This window comes from Balearica regulorum, chromosome Z (genome assembly GCF_011004875.1).
Source record: "Balearica regulorum gibbericeps isolate bBalReg1 chromosome Z, bBalReg1.pri, whole genome shotgun sequence".
NCBI classification, from domain to species: domain Eukaryota; kingdom Metazoa; phylum Chordata; class Aves; order Gruiformes; family Gruidae; genus Balearica; species Balearica regulorum.
The window spans coordinates 166,465-183,063 of record NC_046220.1 but is presented as its reverse complement, the minus strand read 5'-3'; the positions used below and the strand labels follow the sequence as shown (position 1 = coordinate 183,063).

At 52.5% G+C, this 16,599-nt stretch overlaps 2 protein-coding genes across 2 annotated transcripts; one reads left to right on the top strand and one right to left on the bottom strand.

Annotated features, from left to right (window-relative positions):
* Positions 1 to 181: 181 nt before the first annotated feature.
* LOC104630339 (uncharacterized) lies at positions 182 to 10,567 on the bottom strand. Its single transcript, XM_075739533.1, has 5 exons — positions 10,416 to 10,567; positions 5,988 to 6,149; positions 4,054 to 4,153; positions 1,391 to 1,521; positions 182 to 766 (listed from the first exon to the last, which is right to left on the bottom strand). Exons 1-5 carry the CDS (start codon positions 10,464 to 10,466, stop codon positions 485 to 487), a joined length of 726 nt encoding a protein of 241 aa, XP_075595648.1. The 5' UTR covers positions 10,467 to 10,567; the 3' UTR covers positions 182 to 484.
* Positions 10,568 to 10,622: 55 nt separating this feature from the next.
* TRMT10B (tRNA methyltransferase 10B) lies at positions 10,623 to 16,552 on the top strand. The gene is made up of 8 exons (XM_075739529.1): positions 10,623 to 11,340; positions 11,482 to 11,590; positions 11,718 to 11,842; positions 12,395 to 12,547; positions 13,342 to 13,420; positions 14,282 to 14,349; positions 14,644 to 14,767; positions 15,821 to 16,552. Exons 1-8 carry the CDS (start codon positions 11,191 to 11,193, stop codon positions 15,925 to 15,927), a joined length of 915 nt encoding a protein of 304 aa, XP_075595644.1. The 5' UTR covers positions 10,623 to 11,190; the 3' UTR covers positions 15,928 to 16,552.
* The last annotated feature ends 47 nt before the right edge of the window (positions 16,553 to 16,599 follow it).

Below are 16,599 nucleotides of genomic sequence, written 5' to 3'. Positions count from 1 at the left end.
ACGGCCGCGGTGGGGCGGGGGCTTGTGCCCCCCGCCGCCCCCCCCCCCCCCCCCGCTCACCGCCTCGGCGGCACAGACGGGCCAGAGCCAGGCCCCTCGTCCTCCGCCATCCTCCCCAGGCCCAGGAACTGCGAACCCCCGGTCACCTGCCGGCCGCCAAGAGTACGTACAGACCGCCAGGCAGAATGAAGTGTATTAGATTTCACACAGCGGAGCTGACGAACGCCTTAGAACAGCTTGTGTGAGGTCACATCGTGAGCCAGTGAGCTGCTTATCCGTACAGCCAGTGCAAAGACCAAAGCTACAATCTTCCAGCTGTGCCGGGAGCACAGAAGCACTGGAGAAAAAGGGGAGCCCCCCAGCCCTCATGGCTACAATCTGGCATTAACCGTTAACCCTTTTACACATTCAGAAACAAGCTGTACTAGCTTGAGAAATAAAAGCTTGATCAATCTTTCAGATGCATAGGTGTCAGAGAGCCCTGTCAGGCATGCTCAGCTTCCTCTTTCTCTCCATGGGGCATCCTGCCCATGGTATAGAATTCCTTGTTTGGGCGTAGGTCAATATAATGAGCTATGCGATTAGACATAGCAAAAAAAGCAGAAATCATGCCTATGTCCCAGGCATCTTCCCGGTCAAAACCATGCCTCTCCAGCTTCTGGAAATGCTCTTCAGTGATGTTATCAGCTCGACAAACTGCAAGAGCAAACTCCAGCATTGCCAGGTCCCGGTCACTCAGGTCAGCCAGTTTCCAGTTCACAATGACCTGTGAGAAGGCAGAAACCAGAGGTAGCACAGATGGCCCCAGCGAACAGTCTAACCACTTTCTTTGCTCTGCACACCAAAGAGATGGCAGTACGCAGGGTCTTGCTCAGCACCTGAACCGGACGTCCTGGCTACCATCAGACAAAAGACTCATCTGTTTCACTGCCCTTCTCATCCTGGAGACTGTGACAGTTTTGCTGAGCAAGCTATGGAGAATTTCTTGAAACAGGACCCAATGCTGCCAAGATGCTGCAGCTCCCTGTTCGCAGAAAGTTCCTCCACAGACCAGATTAAAACAGCAAAGAACGTGGGCAGCAGGATGAATGCTCTGCAGGTCAACCGTCCCTCACTGCATCTTGCTTGGAAGGTGGATGAGGCTACACAGACCCCCACCTTGAGGTCCTACCCCCACTGCTCACCAATAAACTTAGTAAGCCAGGTATTGAGTTAGAGCCCCAGACATGCAAAATTGCTCAAGATTGCTGGGAACCACATAGATCAAAGGTTCAAAATATAGATTAAGGATCGAAACTTCAGGTGGGAAAGCAGACACAAGAAGGCCATTCCCACCTCCCAAGAGACCACGCGAAGGAGGTGGGGTGCACACTGTTGTAACCCCACTGACCTGGTCAGCCAGCGCTGGCTGCTTGGAATATATCCGATGAAGTGCTCCATGTGCAACCACACAGTAGGGACATCTATTCACAACACTTGTAGCCACAATTATGAGCTCTTTGTCTGCCTTGCTCAGTCGCCCTGCAGGGACAGCAAAAGATTTGGCATACATTTTTGCTGTTAAAAATGTCCACCACAACAAGTACCACTGGGGAAACAGGGAGGAGAGGGCTGCAGGTACAAGCTGCGTGCAGTACAGCCCAGGAGACAGAGCTCCAGAGAGCGTGCAGGGAGATATTGCAACCAAAGCTCCTAGATGACAGGGCAAGGGGCAATGGCTTTAAATGGAAAGGCAGTAGGTTTAGATTGAACATAAGGAGAAAATATATTATGATGAGGGTGGTGAGACACTGGGACAGGTTGTCCAGAGAAGTCATGGGTGTCCGGCCTCTGAAGCATTCAAGGTCAGGTTGGACGGGGCTTTCAGCACCCTGATCTAGTGAAAGATGTCCCTGCCTGAAGATGGCAGGGGAGGTACTGGATTAGATGATCTGTAAAGGTCCCTTCCAATGCAAAGCATTCTGTGACTCTTTGATCATCCATGCCACCAATTTACCTGAATAGTTGCTTGTGAGGCACCTAATCAGGATGAGAGATGTAAGATTTGGGCAACAGGGAAATAACAATTCTATATAACAGGAAAATTCAGAGGAGCAAAATTACTTGCTTATCAAGTAGGAAGCTCATTTGGTACTTCTCTGTGCATGTCTCAGAGGCAAATGGCTAGGGAGGGTCTTGTCTGTTCTTCCTTTGATGCTTTATTGCTGCTTTCACAGAAAAGTGTAGTGTTCTAAAACCTGCTAAGCAGGTTTCAGCAAGTAAACATTATTGGCAGCTTTTAAATGCACAAAGAAAAAAGTAAAAGGAACAATGAGGTGCCCTAGGACTAGGGCTTTGAGAACTTCTAGTGACCATCAGACAGATAAACCACATCTTCTGCAGAGTGTCTAGCCCTGTGACTGCTCTAAAGAAGCTGTGGGAAAGGCGGCTATGCTTTGTTATACTCAGAATCAATCCTAATCATTTTCACACACACAGCTTCACAACAGGACTGTGCACAGGATCTGAGGAACTTACCAGCCTGTGTATCAGCACTCATGCTCTTTGCTTTTTTAAAGATAATTAGCAGCAGGGTTTTTTCAAAACCACACAAGGAAGGTCAGGGTCCCTCCCCTCCCCACAAAAGCTGTTGCTTTACTGGAGTTTGAAAATGTTTCCATAAAACCAGTGTCTTCTAAGAGCATGAAAGACACTACTAAAACTACTAAAATCTCCTGGGTAAAGAGGAATCAGGAGAAGAGGCTGCCTTGCTCTGGTTCAGTGCCAGCAGGTGGCAACAGCTTGATACTGCAGGAGAGATGCTGAAAAGGGTGAGATCCAAAATAGTCCTACTCTTCAAGTCAAAAAGGAAGCATGGGAATGAAAAGGGAAAACCAGACCCTCGTACAGCTAAGGGCATGGCTCCACTCCAGCAGCACAAGCTGAAAGCTTCAGAGACTGCATGTACCACGTGAGAGAGGCGCGAGGCTGCAGTCCCCATCTTGCCGAGACACTCCTCCTGAGCCCTCATCTCCCATAAGCAGGAGGAGCAGTCTACAAACACCAGCTGATTTTACAAAATCCTGGTTTTACTAATGTACGTTCACAGCAAAAGCAACAAGAACAAGGCCCTTGGTGCCCTGTACCACAAGAAGTATGAGGGAGGAACAGGCAGTCCTCCTCTCCAGGGCTGGAGAGCTGTGCAGAGTTCCCTATAGCCCTGCCCAGCTGCACTGCTGTAGCCAGCCCTCCCTCCTCTCCACGGCGGGGCACCCAGAAGCTGCCTGCGCCACAGGGGTCCGGGACAGCACACTGCAAGCAGCTCGGTCCTCCCCCTGCTGCTGCAGGGTACAGACACCTCTGGGTTCAAAGTCCCCAGTGCAGAGCATCAGGGCCCAGAGGGCACAGCTTGTGCACTGCTTGTGGGCAGCTCATCACCAAGAACTATTGTGAAGGAAGAGCTGCAGGCAGGTTCAGCAAGGACCTGCCCCTCCTTTGGGAGCTGTTTTATGCTGGGCCCTTGGCTGTGACACTGCAGTGCCTGGCTGCATAAGTCTGCTGGTCTCGAACCTGACTGACCCCCAGGCCAACTTTCTGGCTTGATCATGGATCTGCCTCCTCCCCGTGCACTTGCCTGGGAAATCTAGACTCCTGGCTGGTCCTGGTCACCACTGCCAGACCTACCTTGCTCGCCTTGCTCCAGCAGTATGGGACTGCAGCCTTGCGCATGAAACCACTGCCTCTGCCTGGGCCCTTCAGCACACTCAGCTCCCGGCTCATCATCCCTTAGGCAGCAGCCTGTCCTTTCGTTGTCATGACACAGAGCATGGTGCAGCAAGGCAGCAAAGCTTTGCCTGAGAGCTGCTTTTTAACCACAGGCTAAAAAGTATGAAGCTGTATGCAATACAAGTGAAGCCAGAAGCAGCTGCGCAGTTCCAGCCTCTGCCAGCTATTATTATGGGCTGGGAAAATGCACAGTGAGACAATACATCTTATGATGTCAGAAACATCGGTTCTAGCAACTTTTTGCATCTACAAAGGGAAGGGCAGTTTTGAGGTGGCTGTAAGGTTTACCTGTGTCTTTGTTCATAATGGCATTGTAATATGCAAAAAAAGCTCTGAATTCAGCAGGTCGATGAGACATGGCTTTGAACACATTCGGCAGAAATCCAGTCTGTTGAAGGAAAACAAAGTCAAGAATTGTAACTTAACACAGAGCACAGAGGACAACATTAATGCATTAGGCTTAAGAGAACAATTTGTTAGCACAGCAGTGCTGGAGAATCTTTGCAGACCCATTCTCTTGCCCTTTGAGCCCATTTAGACGTATGACTGAACGTGTAATGATGTGGTTCTTAATTAGGTGTTGCTGCAGTTTCATAGCATGACTGATCTGCTCACTTCAGCCACAGCAGTAATGACCACAGTCACATCGGCAAGCTCCTTTCCAAGCTGAGAGGCTGTCTCCACTTGGTCTCCCTCCAAGGGTGCTGTTATGTCAACGTGACCATCCTGAACCTTCTGTAACCCTCCTCTTCCCTCTGAGCTTACAGGAAGTAAGAGAGGGCCAGCCCAATCTGAACAGCATGCTGTTTGAGGTGCCGGCACACAGTGGATGTATATGCTGACACAACGATGCTGCTCTACTCTCCCCATTCTGCCCGTTAACTGCCAATGCCCAGTCCATCTCTGTGATGGTGTGTGGAGCTGCCTTTACCAGAATGGCTTGCTGCCTCTCACATGCAGGATCAGCCGATGCAGCACCCACCCGTGCTGGGGTCCCAGCAGTCAGCATTTATCAGCAGGGGTTCAGCCTCAGTGCCTGGCTGCCTGCTGCGGTTCTAAACACTCAATTTGCTGTGACTTTGCTAACTGCTCGCAAACTCCATCAGGTTACTAGCTGCTGTTCTTCATGGCGTTTATGGAAAAAGAGAGTAGCCCAGGTGTCACAGACCTCTCTAGCAACCTCCATCCACTGCCACACAATTGCCTGTGCCTTCCTCCTGTCTCACCCTTTTGTTTACTGTTAGTTAACCAAGGGGAGGCTCCTCACTCTTCATCCACAACCCATTAGTTTACTTAGGAACCTCTGGTAACATAGGTTGGAGCACTGTTTGGATATCCAGGTCTGCTAGGTTGATTGGATCCTACACATAGGTCTTTGTTGAACGCTTCCGTGCACTGACAGGCAAGGGTTTGCATCACAGCATGTGAAATTTGAGCTGACTCTTCCTCTGTACATTTACCCTCAAGTCTGCTGACTCCTTTCATTATTACACAAACTGCACCGGGGCCACTGCAACAGTAGCAGAGCACAGATGCAACAGGCTGGCAAGAAGGATAGGGAGGGATGGACTGGCACTCCGCAGAGGGAAGCTCTTGGAAGAGAGAAGTCTTCACAGAGCTGTGGTCGGTGGAATGTTTTAGCCATCAGGAAGGACTGTGTGGTACTCCTTCTCCACAACAGCAGGGAAGGAAACTCTTGTCTAACTGCCTCTTTTTCCCCTTATACACAGTTCTGCATTAGGCTTACTGTTCTGCCACTGTGCAACCCGTGCAGCTTTGGAGAAAAAAAGTCAAAGCTCAAAAGCAGAAATACCCCTTGAGCCTTTTAATACTGTCATCAAACCAGCTCCTCCTGTGTTTTTAATCTATTAAAAGTGTTAAAAACACTCATAATAGTGTCTCAAGTAAACACAAATGCTCTCCCAGAAAAACAAATGCATGGGGTTAGCTGGAACACTAACATCTATGAGACGCCATCTGAAATAACGCGCTAGTCTCATGGAAGCAGGGAGACTTACAATCCTGCCAACACACTGAACGATTTCCAATAAAATCTCCATCCTGTAGAATGGAAAGAGCTTTGCAAGAAGTGCTGTTCACCTCAGTCTCCTGTCAGGCTTGTGTTAGACCTAACTGGACCAGAACTGCTCTCTTAGGATGTATGACCTACTCAGACTTTGGACCCTTTCCACTGACAGAGTTTTGCAGCAGAACTCCTTTACCTTCATTTCTACTTCCTCCATGAGCTCCACAATGTCATATGGCATGTCCTTCTTATTGGGTACCGGGTACCGCCCAATAGGTTTTGCATGGCTCTCTTCATTGGTGCTGTATGCCACCTGGGGCCGCCTCCAGAGTCCCCTGGAGGCTAGGAAAGGCAGAAGCTGGGGAGAAAGGAAGGAGGAAAGTTTATTTGGAAGGACATGTATCATCTCAGCAGCCTGGGGAGGGAGGACTTTTCCTCAGCTACTCCTGCTTTTCTGACAGGACCCAGAGGCACCACTGTTGCTGTGAGCCACTCGCTGCTCCATTAGCGGGGCAGTTGGTGCTCTGGGAAAGGAAACCCAAGTCTCATTCATGGCTGTAGCCCTAAGCTGCTGTGTGGTCATCCAGCAGGCATCATCTCCCCTTGTCCCTCTCCTATGCACCGTCTCAGCTGCAGGCCACAACTGCTACTCCTTGCAGTCCTCACCAGCCATGGATCAGCCCATCTGCACCAGTGCTGAACCTGTGGCATCTCCCAAGCTTAAAAGGTTGTTCATGCTAATCTGCACACAGCAACGTCACACAGACATCCAGCAGTGGCCCTAACAGATCTTCTTCAACAAAGAAGCACAAATAAATTCAAAGTCTTTTTTTTCTACCAATCAGCCTTCCAGGCAAAGCCACCTTCCCTCCTGCAGAACAATCAGTGGCACCGGAATCAGGCCTTCTGGAGGCCTAAGGCAAACAGCATTGTTAGGCCAGAACCACTGGAAAGGGTTTGGTATTGACAGGACTGTATCACCCTTTGTAATGCTGCATTACTGTAACAAACAGTTGTGGTTTCGCAGCATCTAGGCTATAGGCCTTGTTAGCTCTTCAGCTGTGTCGCAAAGGGCTTTACAAAAGCAGCTGCATCATACAGACGGGAGGGCTGGCACAGAGAGTAGAGTGACTCACTGTTGGCGGTCGGTGCAGGTGTGGGAGCAGAGCCCAGGTGTTCTGGAGCCCTGCTCAGAGGGTGCATCAGGAAGTTCCTGGAATGCATCGATGATAACTTCCTCCTCCAAGTGACAGAGGAGCCAATGAGGAGAGGTGCCATGCTGGACCTTGTTCTCACCAACAAGGGGCTGGTGGGGAATGTGAAGCTCAAGGGCAGCCTTGGCTGCAGTGACAATGAAATGGTGTTCAAGATCCTCAGGGCAGCGACGAGGGCACACAGCAAGCTCACTATCCTAGACTTCAGGAGAGCAGACTTGGGCCTCTTCAGGGACCTGCTTGGTAGAAAACCATGGAACAAAGCCCTGGGGGGAAGTGGGGCCCAAGACAGCTGGCTAATATTCAAGAGTCACCTCCTCCAAGCTCAGGGGCGATGCATCCCAACAAAGAGGATGTCAGGCAAAAACGCCTGAAGGCCTGCATGGATGATCAAGGAGCTCCTGGACAAACTCAAGCAAAAAAAGGAAGCCTACAAAGGGTGGAAGCAAGAGAAGGTAGCCTGGGAGGAATACAGAGAAACTGTCCAAGCAGCCAGGGGTCAGGTTAGGAAAGCTAAAGCACCGATAGAATTAAATCTGGCCAGGGATGTGAAGAACAAGAAAAGCTTCTATAGGTATGGCAGCAATAAAAGGAAGATGAGGGAAAATGTGGGTCCCCAACGGAATGAAACAGGTGACTTGGTTACGCAGGATATGGAGAAGGCTGAGGTACTCAATGACTTTTTTGCCTCAGTCTTCACCAGCAAGTGCTCAAGCCACACTGCCCAGGTCACAGAAGGCAAAGGCAGGGACTGGGAGAATGAAGAACCACCCACTGTAGGAGAAGATCAGGTTCAAGAATATTTAACGAACCTGAAGGTGCACAAGTCCATGGGACTTCATAGATGCATCCACGGGTCTTGAGGGAACTGGTGGATGAAGTGGCTAAGTCACTCTCCATCATATGTGAGAAGTTGTGGCACTCCAGTGAAGTTCTGACTGACTGGAAAAGGGGAAATGTAACCCCTATTTTTAAAAAGGGGAAAAAAAAGGAAGACCCAGGGAACTATAGACCGGTCAGTCTCACCTCTGTGCCTGGCCAGATCATGGGGCAGATCCTCCTGGAAACTATGCTCAGGCACATGGAAATTAAGGAGGCAGTTGGTGACAGCCAACATTGCTTCACTAAGGGCAAATTGTGCCTAACAAATCTGGTGGCCTTCTATGATGGATTTACAGCATTGGTGGATAAGGGAAGAGTGACAGACATAATCTACCTGGACTTGTGCAAAGCATTTGACACTGTCCCACATGACATCCTTGTCTCTAAATTGGAGAGACATGGATTCAATGGATCAACCATTCGGTGGATAAGGAATTGGCTGGGTGGTCGCACTGAAAGAGTTGTGGTCAACAGCTCAATGTCCAAGTGGAGAACAGTGACGAGTGGTGTTCCTCAGGGGTCGGTACTGGGACCGGCAGCATTTAACATCTTTGTCAGGGACATGGACACTGGGATTGAGTGTACCCTCAGCAAGTTTGCGCATGACACCAAGCTGTGTGGTGCGGTCATGGTGGAGGGAAGGGATACCATCCAGAGGGACCTGGACAGGCTTGAGAGGTGGGGCTGCACAAACTGCAAGGCCAAGTGCAAGGTCCTGCATGTGGGTCAGGGCAATCCCAAGCCCAGCTACAGGCTGGGTGGAGAATGGATTGAAAGCAGCCCCGAGGAGAAGGACTTGGGGGTATTGATTGATGAAAAGCTCAACATGCGCCAGCAGTGTGCACTTGCAGCCCAGAAAGCCAACAGTGTCCTGGGCTGCATCAAAAGAGGTGTGACCAGCAGGTTGAGGGAGATGATTCACTCCCTCAACTCTGCTCTTGTGGAGTACTGCATCCAGCCCTGAGGTCACCAGTACAAGAGAGACAGGGAGCTGTTGGAGCGAGTCCAGAGGGGGCCACGGAGATGATCTGAGGGCTGGAGCACCTCTGCTATGAGGACAGGCTGAGAGAGTTCGGGTGGTTGAGCCTGGAGAAGAGGTGGCTCCGGGAAGATCTAATTGTGGCCTTCCAGTACCTGAAGGGGCCTACAGGAAAGATGGAGAGGGAGTGTTTATCAGGGAGTGATAGTGATAGGACAAAGGATAATGGGTTTAAACTAAAGGAGGGTAGATTGAGATGAGATGTGAGGAAGAAATCCTTCCCTGTGAGGGTGGTGAGGCCCTGGCAAAGGTTGCCCAGAGAAGCTGTGGATGCCCCATCCCTGGAAGTGTTTAAGGCCAGGTTGGATGGGGCTTTGAGCAACCTGGTCTAGGGGAGGGTGTCCCTGCCTGCAGCAGGGGGGTTGGGAACTAGATGACCTTTGAGGTCCCTTCCAACCCAAACCATTCCATCATTCTATGATCTTCGCAGCTCCCTGGCACACACCACAGCAGTTCTTAATGTTCCCAGGAACACTGCATGATCCCCAGGCACCCCCACCACTGCATGCTGTCCCCCATAATTTCGGGGTGAAAACTAAACCTGTTGGATCACACATTCTCTGAGTGTTCTTGCTAGGCATATACTTGAGTTCTGGCCTGACATGCCAACACCCTACTGCAGTATAAATGAGTAACAACCAGGGCAGAGACACCTCAGCTTGCTGTTATGAGGAAGGAAGGTGCTGAAATAGCTGTACAAGCTGTAGCAGAATGCATCCAAGTACCACCTATGAAAATGATGAGAAAAACACTAAAGCAAGTATAAACAGGAAAACCATCTCAGATATGAAACTTCTGAGGATAAGTGCAAAAATACATTTGGGTGCAACAAGTCACTTTAGGGCCACTGAAAGCAGGGATTCCCATCACATAGAGGTCAGCTGTACACCTGGTTCAAAACTGCAGCAAACGTGTATACATCAGTACAAAGGTCTGTTGGGTTGTCCTCTCTAGCACTGGAAGAGAACGTTAGGGACTGGAGGACCCAGGGTGTGTCACAGACAGCACCTTCAGAGGGACGGCACTCAAGGGTCTGACAGATTTACCCTCCGCTTGCGATGGCGTATGACACCCCGAGAGAAAAGGAGAAACCGTCAAGGGGCAGGAGCCGGTGGCCTCGATAAGAGCCGATGGCTCCGTGGAGGCCGCGGCCGGTATTGCCATCGAGCGGTTTCCGCTCCACCTCTTCTCCCGCGGAGGGACTGGCCGAACCAGTAGGCGCCGAGGCCAGCCCCCGGCCCGAGGTGCTCGGGGCCGCGCTCGGCGGCCGTCCGGGGGCACGGGGGTAGGAGCCGGCAGCTCCCGTGGGCCGCCGGGCGGGCGATCGTCGCCCCCGCCCGTCGCGTTCGGCCCGTCGCCGCCCTCACCGCGCCATCGCGGCCCCGCCGCCGCCCGCTGCCTGAGGCCCGCGGGACGGCTCCTCCCGCCTGGAGCCCTCCCCTGCTGCCCCGCTCTCCCCGGCGGGGCCCCGGGTCGAGCCCCTACTCACGGGCGGCCGGACGGGGCGCAGCCGCAGGCCGCGCAGCAGGGAGCCGCTCATGGCCCGTCCTCCCCTCGCGCGCTGCCGGGCAGGGGCGGCGGGGCCGGCGCAGGCGGGGCACGGCCTGACCCGCCTTCCCCCGGCACGGCCTCCCCGCCCGGGCACGGCCTCCCTCCGCCGCGCCGCAGCAGCCGCGCGCTACGGCCTCAGCGGCCGGGGGGCCCAGCTAGGAGCTGGGGGGGTTGCCAGGGCCGCCGAGCCTGCAGTTCGACACGGGACACTCAACGCTGGGAAAGTGCCACGACGCCGAGACAGGCAGACGCCCCTTGGGATCGTGGGGACGCTCCGGGAGCCTGATGCCCTGCGAGATGCCGTTGGGCCGCCCGCGCCGCCGCGGGATGGTTCTTCCGCTCGTCGTGCGGCGCCTTTCGCGGGCGGCAGCCGACGGCGCGGCTCTGCCCCCGCCTTCCCGCTCCGCGGCTCCCCGCCAGCCGTGCCCGGGGCTGGCCTGCGCTCCCAAGGACCCGCGCGAGCCCGCTGCGCCCACCCACGGAGCGGAGCTCGAGGAGCGAGCGCGCCCGCAGTGCTGAGCAGCCCGCCTGGGCCTCGCTCGTTCCGCTCCTTCGCCCGAGCGCGACCCGCTCGGTCCCCGACCTAGCGCGCCTGCAGCGCCGCCGGCGACACCCGCTCCGGACCGCCCCGCCCCTTCCATGACAGGCACCGCCCCCGCCCCGGGTCCGCCTCGGTTCCGCCCAGCCCCGCCCCAGACGGGAAAGCGGCGCCGATGGCGGGTGGCGGCGCTGAAGGTGGCTGCCCGTCGGTGGAGGCCGATGGGGAGGCGGCGGTAGCCTGTGAGGCCCTCCGTCTGCTGCGGATAGAGCCCTCGGCTGTCGGCCCTGGCGCGGGGCGGGCGGGCGGCGCGGCGCGGTGCTCGGTAGGCGCTATGGGGCAGGGCGGGGGGCGGCCGTGCCGTGCCGGGCCGGGCCGGATCCAGCTCTGGTCCGTCGCCGGCAGGGCGGCCCCGCGGGCTCGGCGGCAGGAGGCCCGCAGGCCTGAGGCCCCGCTGCTCCCACAGAGGAACGTGCTGCGGAAGCGGAGGCACTGGGAGCGGGTCCTGGCGGCGAGGAGGAGGAAGCGGCGGCAGGAGCGGGAGAGGAGCAGGGCCCGGCGGGCCGAGGGCCCAGGTGAGGGGCGGCGCGGTGCGGCCCCGCCGAGGGGCTCCCGGCCGGGGTGCGGTGCCCGGCCGTGGGCAGGCGAGGCCCCGCGGCCCCACTGGGCCCTGGACTGCCTTCTGTCTGCTCTGCCTCCCAGGGGCTGCCAGCCGGGAGGGCGGGAGGGTGCCGGCTGCCCTCGTGAAGGAACGCCTGCTGGGCGCCAGGGAGTCGGGGCCCTGGCTCTGCGTGGACCTCGGCGTGGCCGACCGCATGACACAGAAGGTACAGGGGCCTCCAACGTCCTTCTGCACCGGTGCTACCGCTGCCTGCTGGTCCAGTTCCTTTCTGGGGCCTGGAAAGTTCTCAGAAGTCCTGGGAATGTGCAGGGACGGAGCAGCGGGGAGCCCTCTGAAACAGGGCCACGAGAGAGGGGGGTGGCTGGGGCAGATGACTGTTTTGTTCTAGCTGTGCTGGGCAACTCTTAAATGCTCCAGCTCAGCTAGAGCCGGGATTTGTAAGGGTGGACACACAGTAGCTCTCTTGAGCTCAGCCTTGGGGGGGAGGATGCTGGCCCCTCCTTTCTCTGCCTGTCCCTCCACCCCCGGGCCTGTCTGTGGCTGTCTGGTCTCCAGTACTGGGTGGCTGCACACCTAGCTTACTGGATTTCCCTGAGACCCAGAGGCAGCTGAGCTGTGCTCCCCAGGAACAACCTTTCCAGAGCCTCAGCAACCAGCCAGTGACATGGGTGTGATGAATGTCTGCAGGCCCTGAATGGAACCATGTTGCCCCCTGCCCCTAGACTTGTGGGTCACTGTTCTTGTTATTTGTTGGAAGGAAACAAGCCGCCTCGCCTCCCAGATCAGGAGACTCTACGGGGCAAACAAGCGGTCCGAGAAGCCATTTTGGCTCTGTCTGACAGAATTTGTGGTGGGGTCATTGATCTATGAGGAGTGTTTTCGCATGAACGACGGCTTCTCCAATTATTTGGTAAGGGACTTTGACCACAGTGCTTTCAAGGCTTGTAGCACCCCATGGTCACAGTCCTGGCCCTCACTGTTGACCCAAGACAGGCTGAGGTGGGCTCCGATGGTCGGAATACAGTTCAGTGACAGTGGTTAAGGTCAGATCTTCTTGCCCTTCAGCAGGAGACAAAACTGACACATAATGGGGCAATGTGCAAGGCCGCCTGGTTAGAGCTCGCGTCCCTCCTGCCTGCAGAAGAAGAATTCCTTCTCCAGATGCTACTTCTGCAAAGAGACCTGTGATACTGGCGACAGGCAGACAAATAAGCTTGGTCAGGCTTTGCACAGGTCATACATTCTTGTCCTGGGTTTTTGTACCAAGCTTGGTCTGACTTGAGCATGATACCTACACATACAGGTTGTCGCAGTGATATTGAGCTGTGCGTTCCATAGCACATGTAGGGATGCACTTGGTAACAGTGAGGGGAGAAAACTACCTGAAGTGGAGATTGCTGAATCTTTCAAGAATTAGAATCTCATTTAAACTTAGGTAATTATTGCTGATGTCCCTTCCTCAAACCGTGTCTAGGGATTTTGATGAGAAGAGAATTTAATGGATTTTGAGATATGTATCATTCAGTGCCCATATAGAAACATCTTCCAAATTAAAAAAAAATAATCTCTGTATCTGTCAGAGTTTAAACAGCTAAGGCACTAGCATCAGTCCCAGTATACTTCTGTGTCTGAGCATGGATTTTGCTCTGGCAGGTGGGAGTTTGGGCTAATGCGCTGCTTCTCTTCCTGTCTTGCATTTTTCAGATGGATACAACTGAAGAAAGTTACCTGGACCTGTTTCCTTTAGATGCAATTGTTTATCTCACTCCTGACTCTGAGAATGGTAAATATTTTACTTGTTTTAGGTACAGGGGAACTAAGGTATAAGGTTGATTTTTTAAGCTTTTCTTTTTTGAGACTATTTCATACTTCAAGTGATTCCATTCCAAGCATTCACAGTCTCAACTTGCATGATATATACTGTGTACTTAGGTCTGATGCTAAATCTGTTCACATCTCAATCTGTTTTGACAATGAATGAAGTTTTGAGTCACAGCTGTGTGTGATCTGCAGCAGACTTAACTGAAAACCTGTGTGTAGATCCCCTGCAGTTTGTAATACTACACAGTGGCAAAGTGGAGATGCTGTGGCAATTTTGAATACAGTCAAAATTACATCTTTCTCTGAAATAATGCAGGACCTACAACATTCCTTTTATTGCTTAATTTGCTGCTGTGTTTATTTTCTCCTCTTCCTACATTTCTAACCGGCCACGTGTTCCCTGGGGACATAGATCCCTTTCTTGTTTTACCCAAGTGCCTTACTCTGATAAAGAATCTGGTAAGGGTGGGGGAAGGTTTTAGTAGGAGAGACCTTGACAGTGGGAAGGCATCTGTGGAGCAGATTGGGATCAGACTGACCAGATCAGCCGCATCTCAACAGACAACGGTTAAAGGGAGCAATGCCTGGTGTCTGTGGCACTCCATGCTTTCAGCCTGCATCTGATCTCCCCCTTTCAGTCTGCCTGTGGGTTCAAGCAGACACTCCTGTCTCTGAAGCCTCAGCCTCATTCACGGTCTGAGGCTCCGGGCTGAAGGGTGACTGGCCACGGCTTTCTCATGGACATGGGGTCTTGCTTGGGGAATGGTGTAATGCAGGATTTTACTATTGTATGGTGGTGAGCAAGTGCTTATCTTGTTTCTAGTCCTTGAAGATATTGATCCAAATAAAGCGTACGTCCTTGGAGGCCTGGTGGATGAAAGCATTCACAAGGTGGGTAGTACCTGTCAGAACCTGAAGGTGCTGTCTGCCCCATTCTCTTATGAGAGGAGAGACATGCCATGCTGCCGCTGCCTCAATTTAAGACATCACTACTGTGCCACGATCCATTTTTCCTCAAAGTTCTGCCTGGATCCAGCACGAGGCTGAGAGAGACTGCAGCAGTCTCAGTGAAATGCGCTCTAGGACAGTTTTTGGCTTCATAGCTGCTTGTACCCAAAACGATGTGCATCCAATGCATGTGCAAGTTTGTGTACATTTACAACCTTGTTCTCATTTCCCTTGCAGAAGCTGACTCTGCAAAGGGCACAAGAGCAGTCCTTGCAAACAGCCCGCCTCCCCATTCGTGAGTACATGGTGAAAACCGTTAACACCAAGAACTACCATTCAGAGACACTGGCAATTAATCAAGGTGAGAGGCTGAGCCATGTCCTGTCACTTCCCTGGGCTGGAGGAGGTTATCAAGCAGCAGAGTTCTCACAATGGAGGCCCAGTGCCGAGTAATGGGGAGAACACTGGGGGCAGAATTTTTTCTTACTAGGTTTTATCCCTGATGTCCCCATTTTAAGGTCTTGTGTGCTTCTCTGCATCAGCCTGTTCTCAGAGGAGCAGAACTTGCATCACTCATTTTGCACAAAGCCCTGAACAGTTAATGTGGGGACATGTGGAGGCTGTTGTTACTACAAGTCACACAAGGTCCCAGGCAAGGGATAAGGACAGATGTTGTCAGGCCTGTGTCAGGCTCAATCAAGGCAAGGCTCACACCAACAGGGTGGGGTGTTCGTGGGCTACACTGCTCTGATGGTTCCATGTCATGACCATGGGCTGGGCCACCTGGTCACATCAGTGGATGTGCTCATGCTCCTCCATCTCTCCTGGCAGTCTGTGGCTTTGTAATGTGAACATCTCTCTGCTAGAGACTACGGAGGGGCCTATGTCCTAGTCCAGCTCTAATGAGTTCTTACCTCTGGCATGAGGACTTTCTTGCCATCTCCATCAGCACAAGGCAGAGGAGGTGGCGGAGGGCTCTGCAGAGCACCAAGCCTAGCTGCAAGTGACCACTGTGTGTCCCAAGGGAGCTCTGATGTGGAGACACAGCATCTGAGAAGCAATGGTGAAGTACAGTAGGTATGACTTACCATGGGTATACTGTCAGCAGCAGCACAGCCAGCCAGTACAGGTTAGTCAAAATGGTGTCTGGGGGAACCTTGCTTGAGTTGATGCAGTCTCTGCTTTTCATAGCCAGAGCTCCCCAAAGTCATATTCAAAATAGTCACCTGCTCCTAGATGAGCTGCCTCAAACACTGGCTCATCAGATTTTCAGTGAGTGAATGTGAACCCCATATTAGCCTTCTCTGGCATCAGCTGTTACCATTTTGTGATTTACAGCCAGTGGGGTGTGTATTAACAGAGCTTGCTATTGATACTGGTATCACAGCATGGTACATCTCTCTGTTCTTGACAGTCTTTGATGTCTTATCAACTTACTATGAGACCCGAAGCTGGCCAGCAGCCTTGAAAGCTGGAGTTTCTTCTGGAAAAGGCTATGTGCTACCAGATGCAGTGAAATAAGTGGAAATACCTCAGCATGACAAAGCACAAGAAAACTCTTTTATTTTGTAATGTTAAGGAGCTGTGCAGAGAAGAGAGGCAAACTCCAAATTTCAGGCAGAGGCACCACCATGAATGTGCATAGAGAAAATGGCTCTGCTTATGTCTTGTTTAAGGACCTTGTTGAGAGTGACATTCTACCTCAGCAGTACAATGCTGGAAATTACTTTTCCCCTTGAGCAGAAAACAAAAGCTGATGGAGCCCTGGCATCAAGTAAAAACTGACAGGATTTCAGTTTTGCTTCTTTGCAGATGCTTGTTAGAGTGTTTTCTGACTCTTGCATCTACACTTTTTCTGGGATAGGGAGGAGAGCTTTAAGGTATTTCTTTCATCTTGATTAAACAGTAAGGTGAAGTTAGAATTGCAAGGCTCACTGCCGAGGGAAATTCCTTCCCATGGAAAAAGACAGTGCTGTTCCAATTGGGGAAACACAAGCTGGGAAGTGATTCCCCAGTGGAGAAACAGTTCCCAGGTGTGCCATGTCCTAACAACTTTAAACCAGGTGAAGACTTGGTGAATTGTTGAAGCCTATTGTAGCTAATCCTGTGCATCTAATCTAAAATAAAATGTTTACTTTTAAATTCCCATTGCATCCTTACAGTTACTGATGCATGCACGGTACATCATCAGAC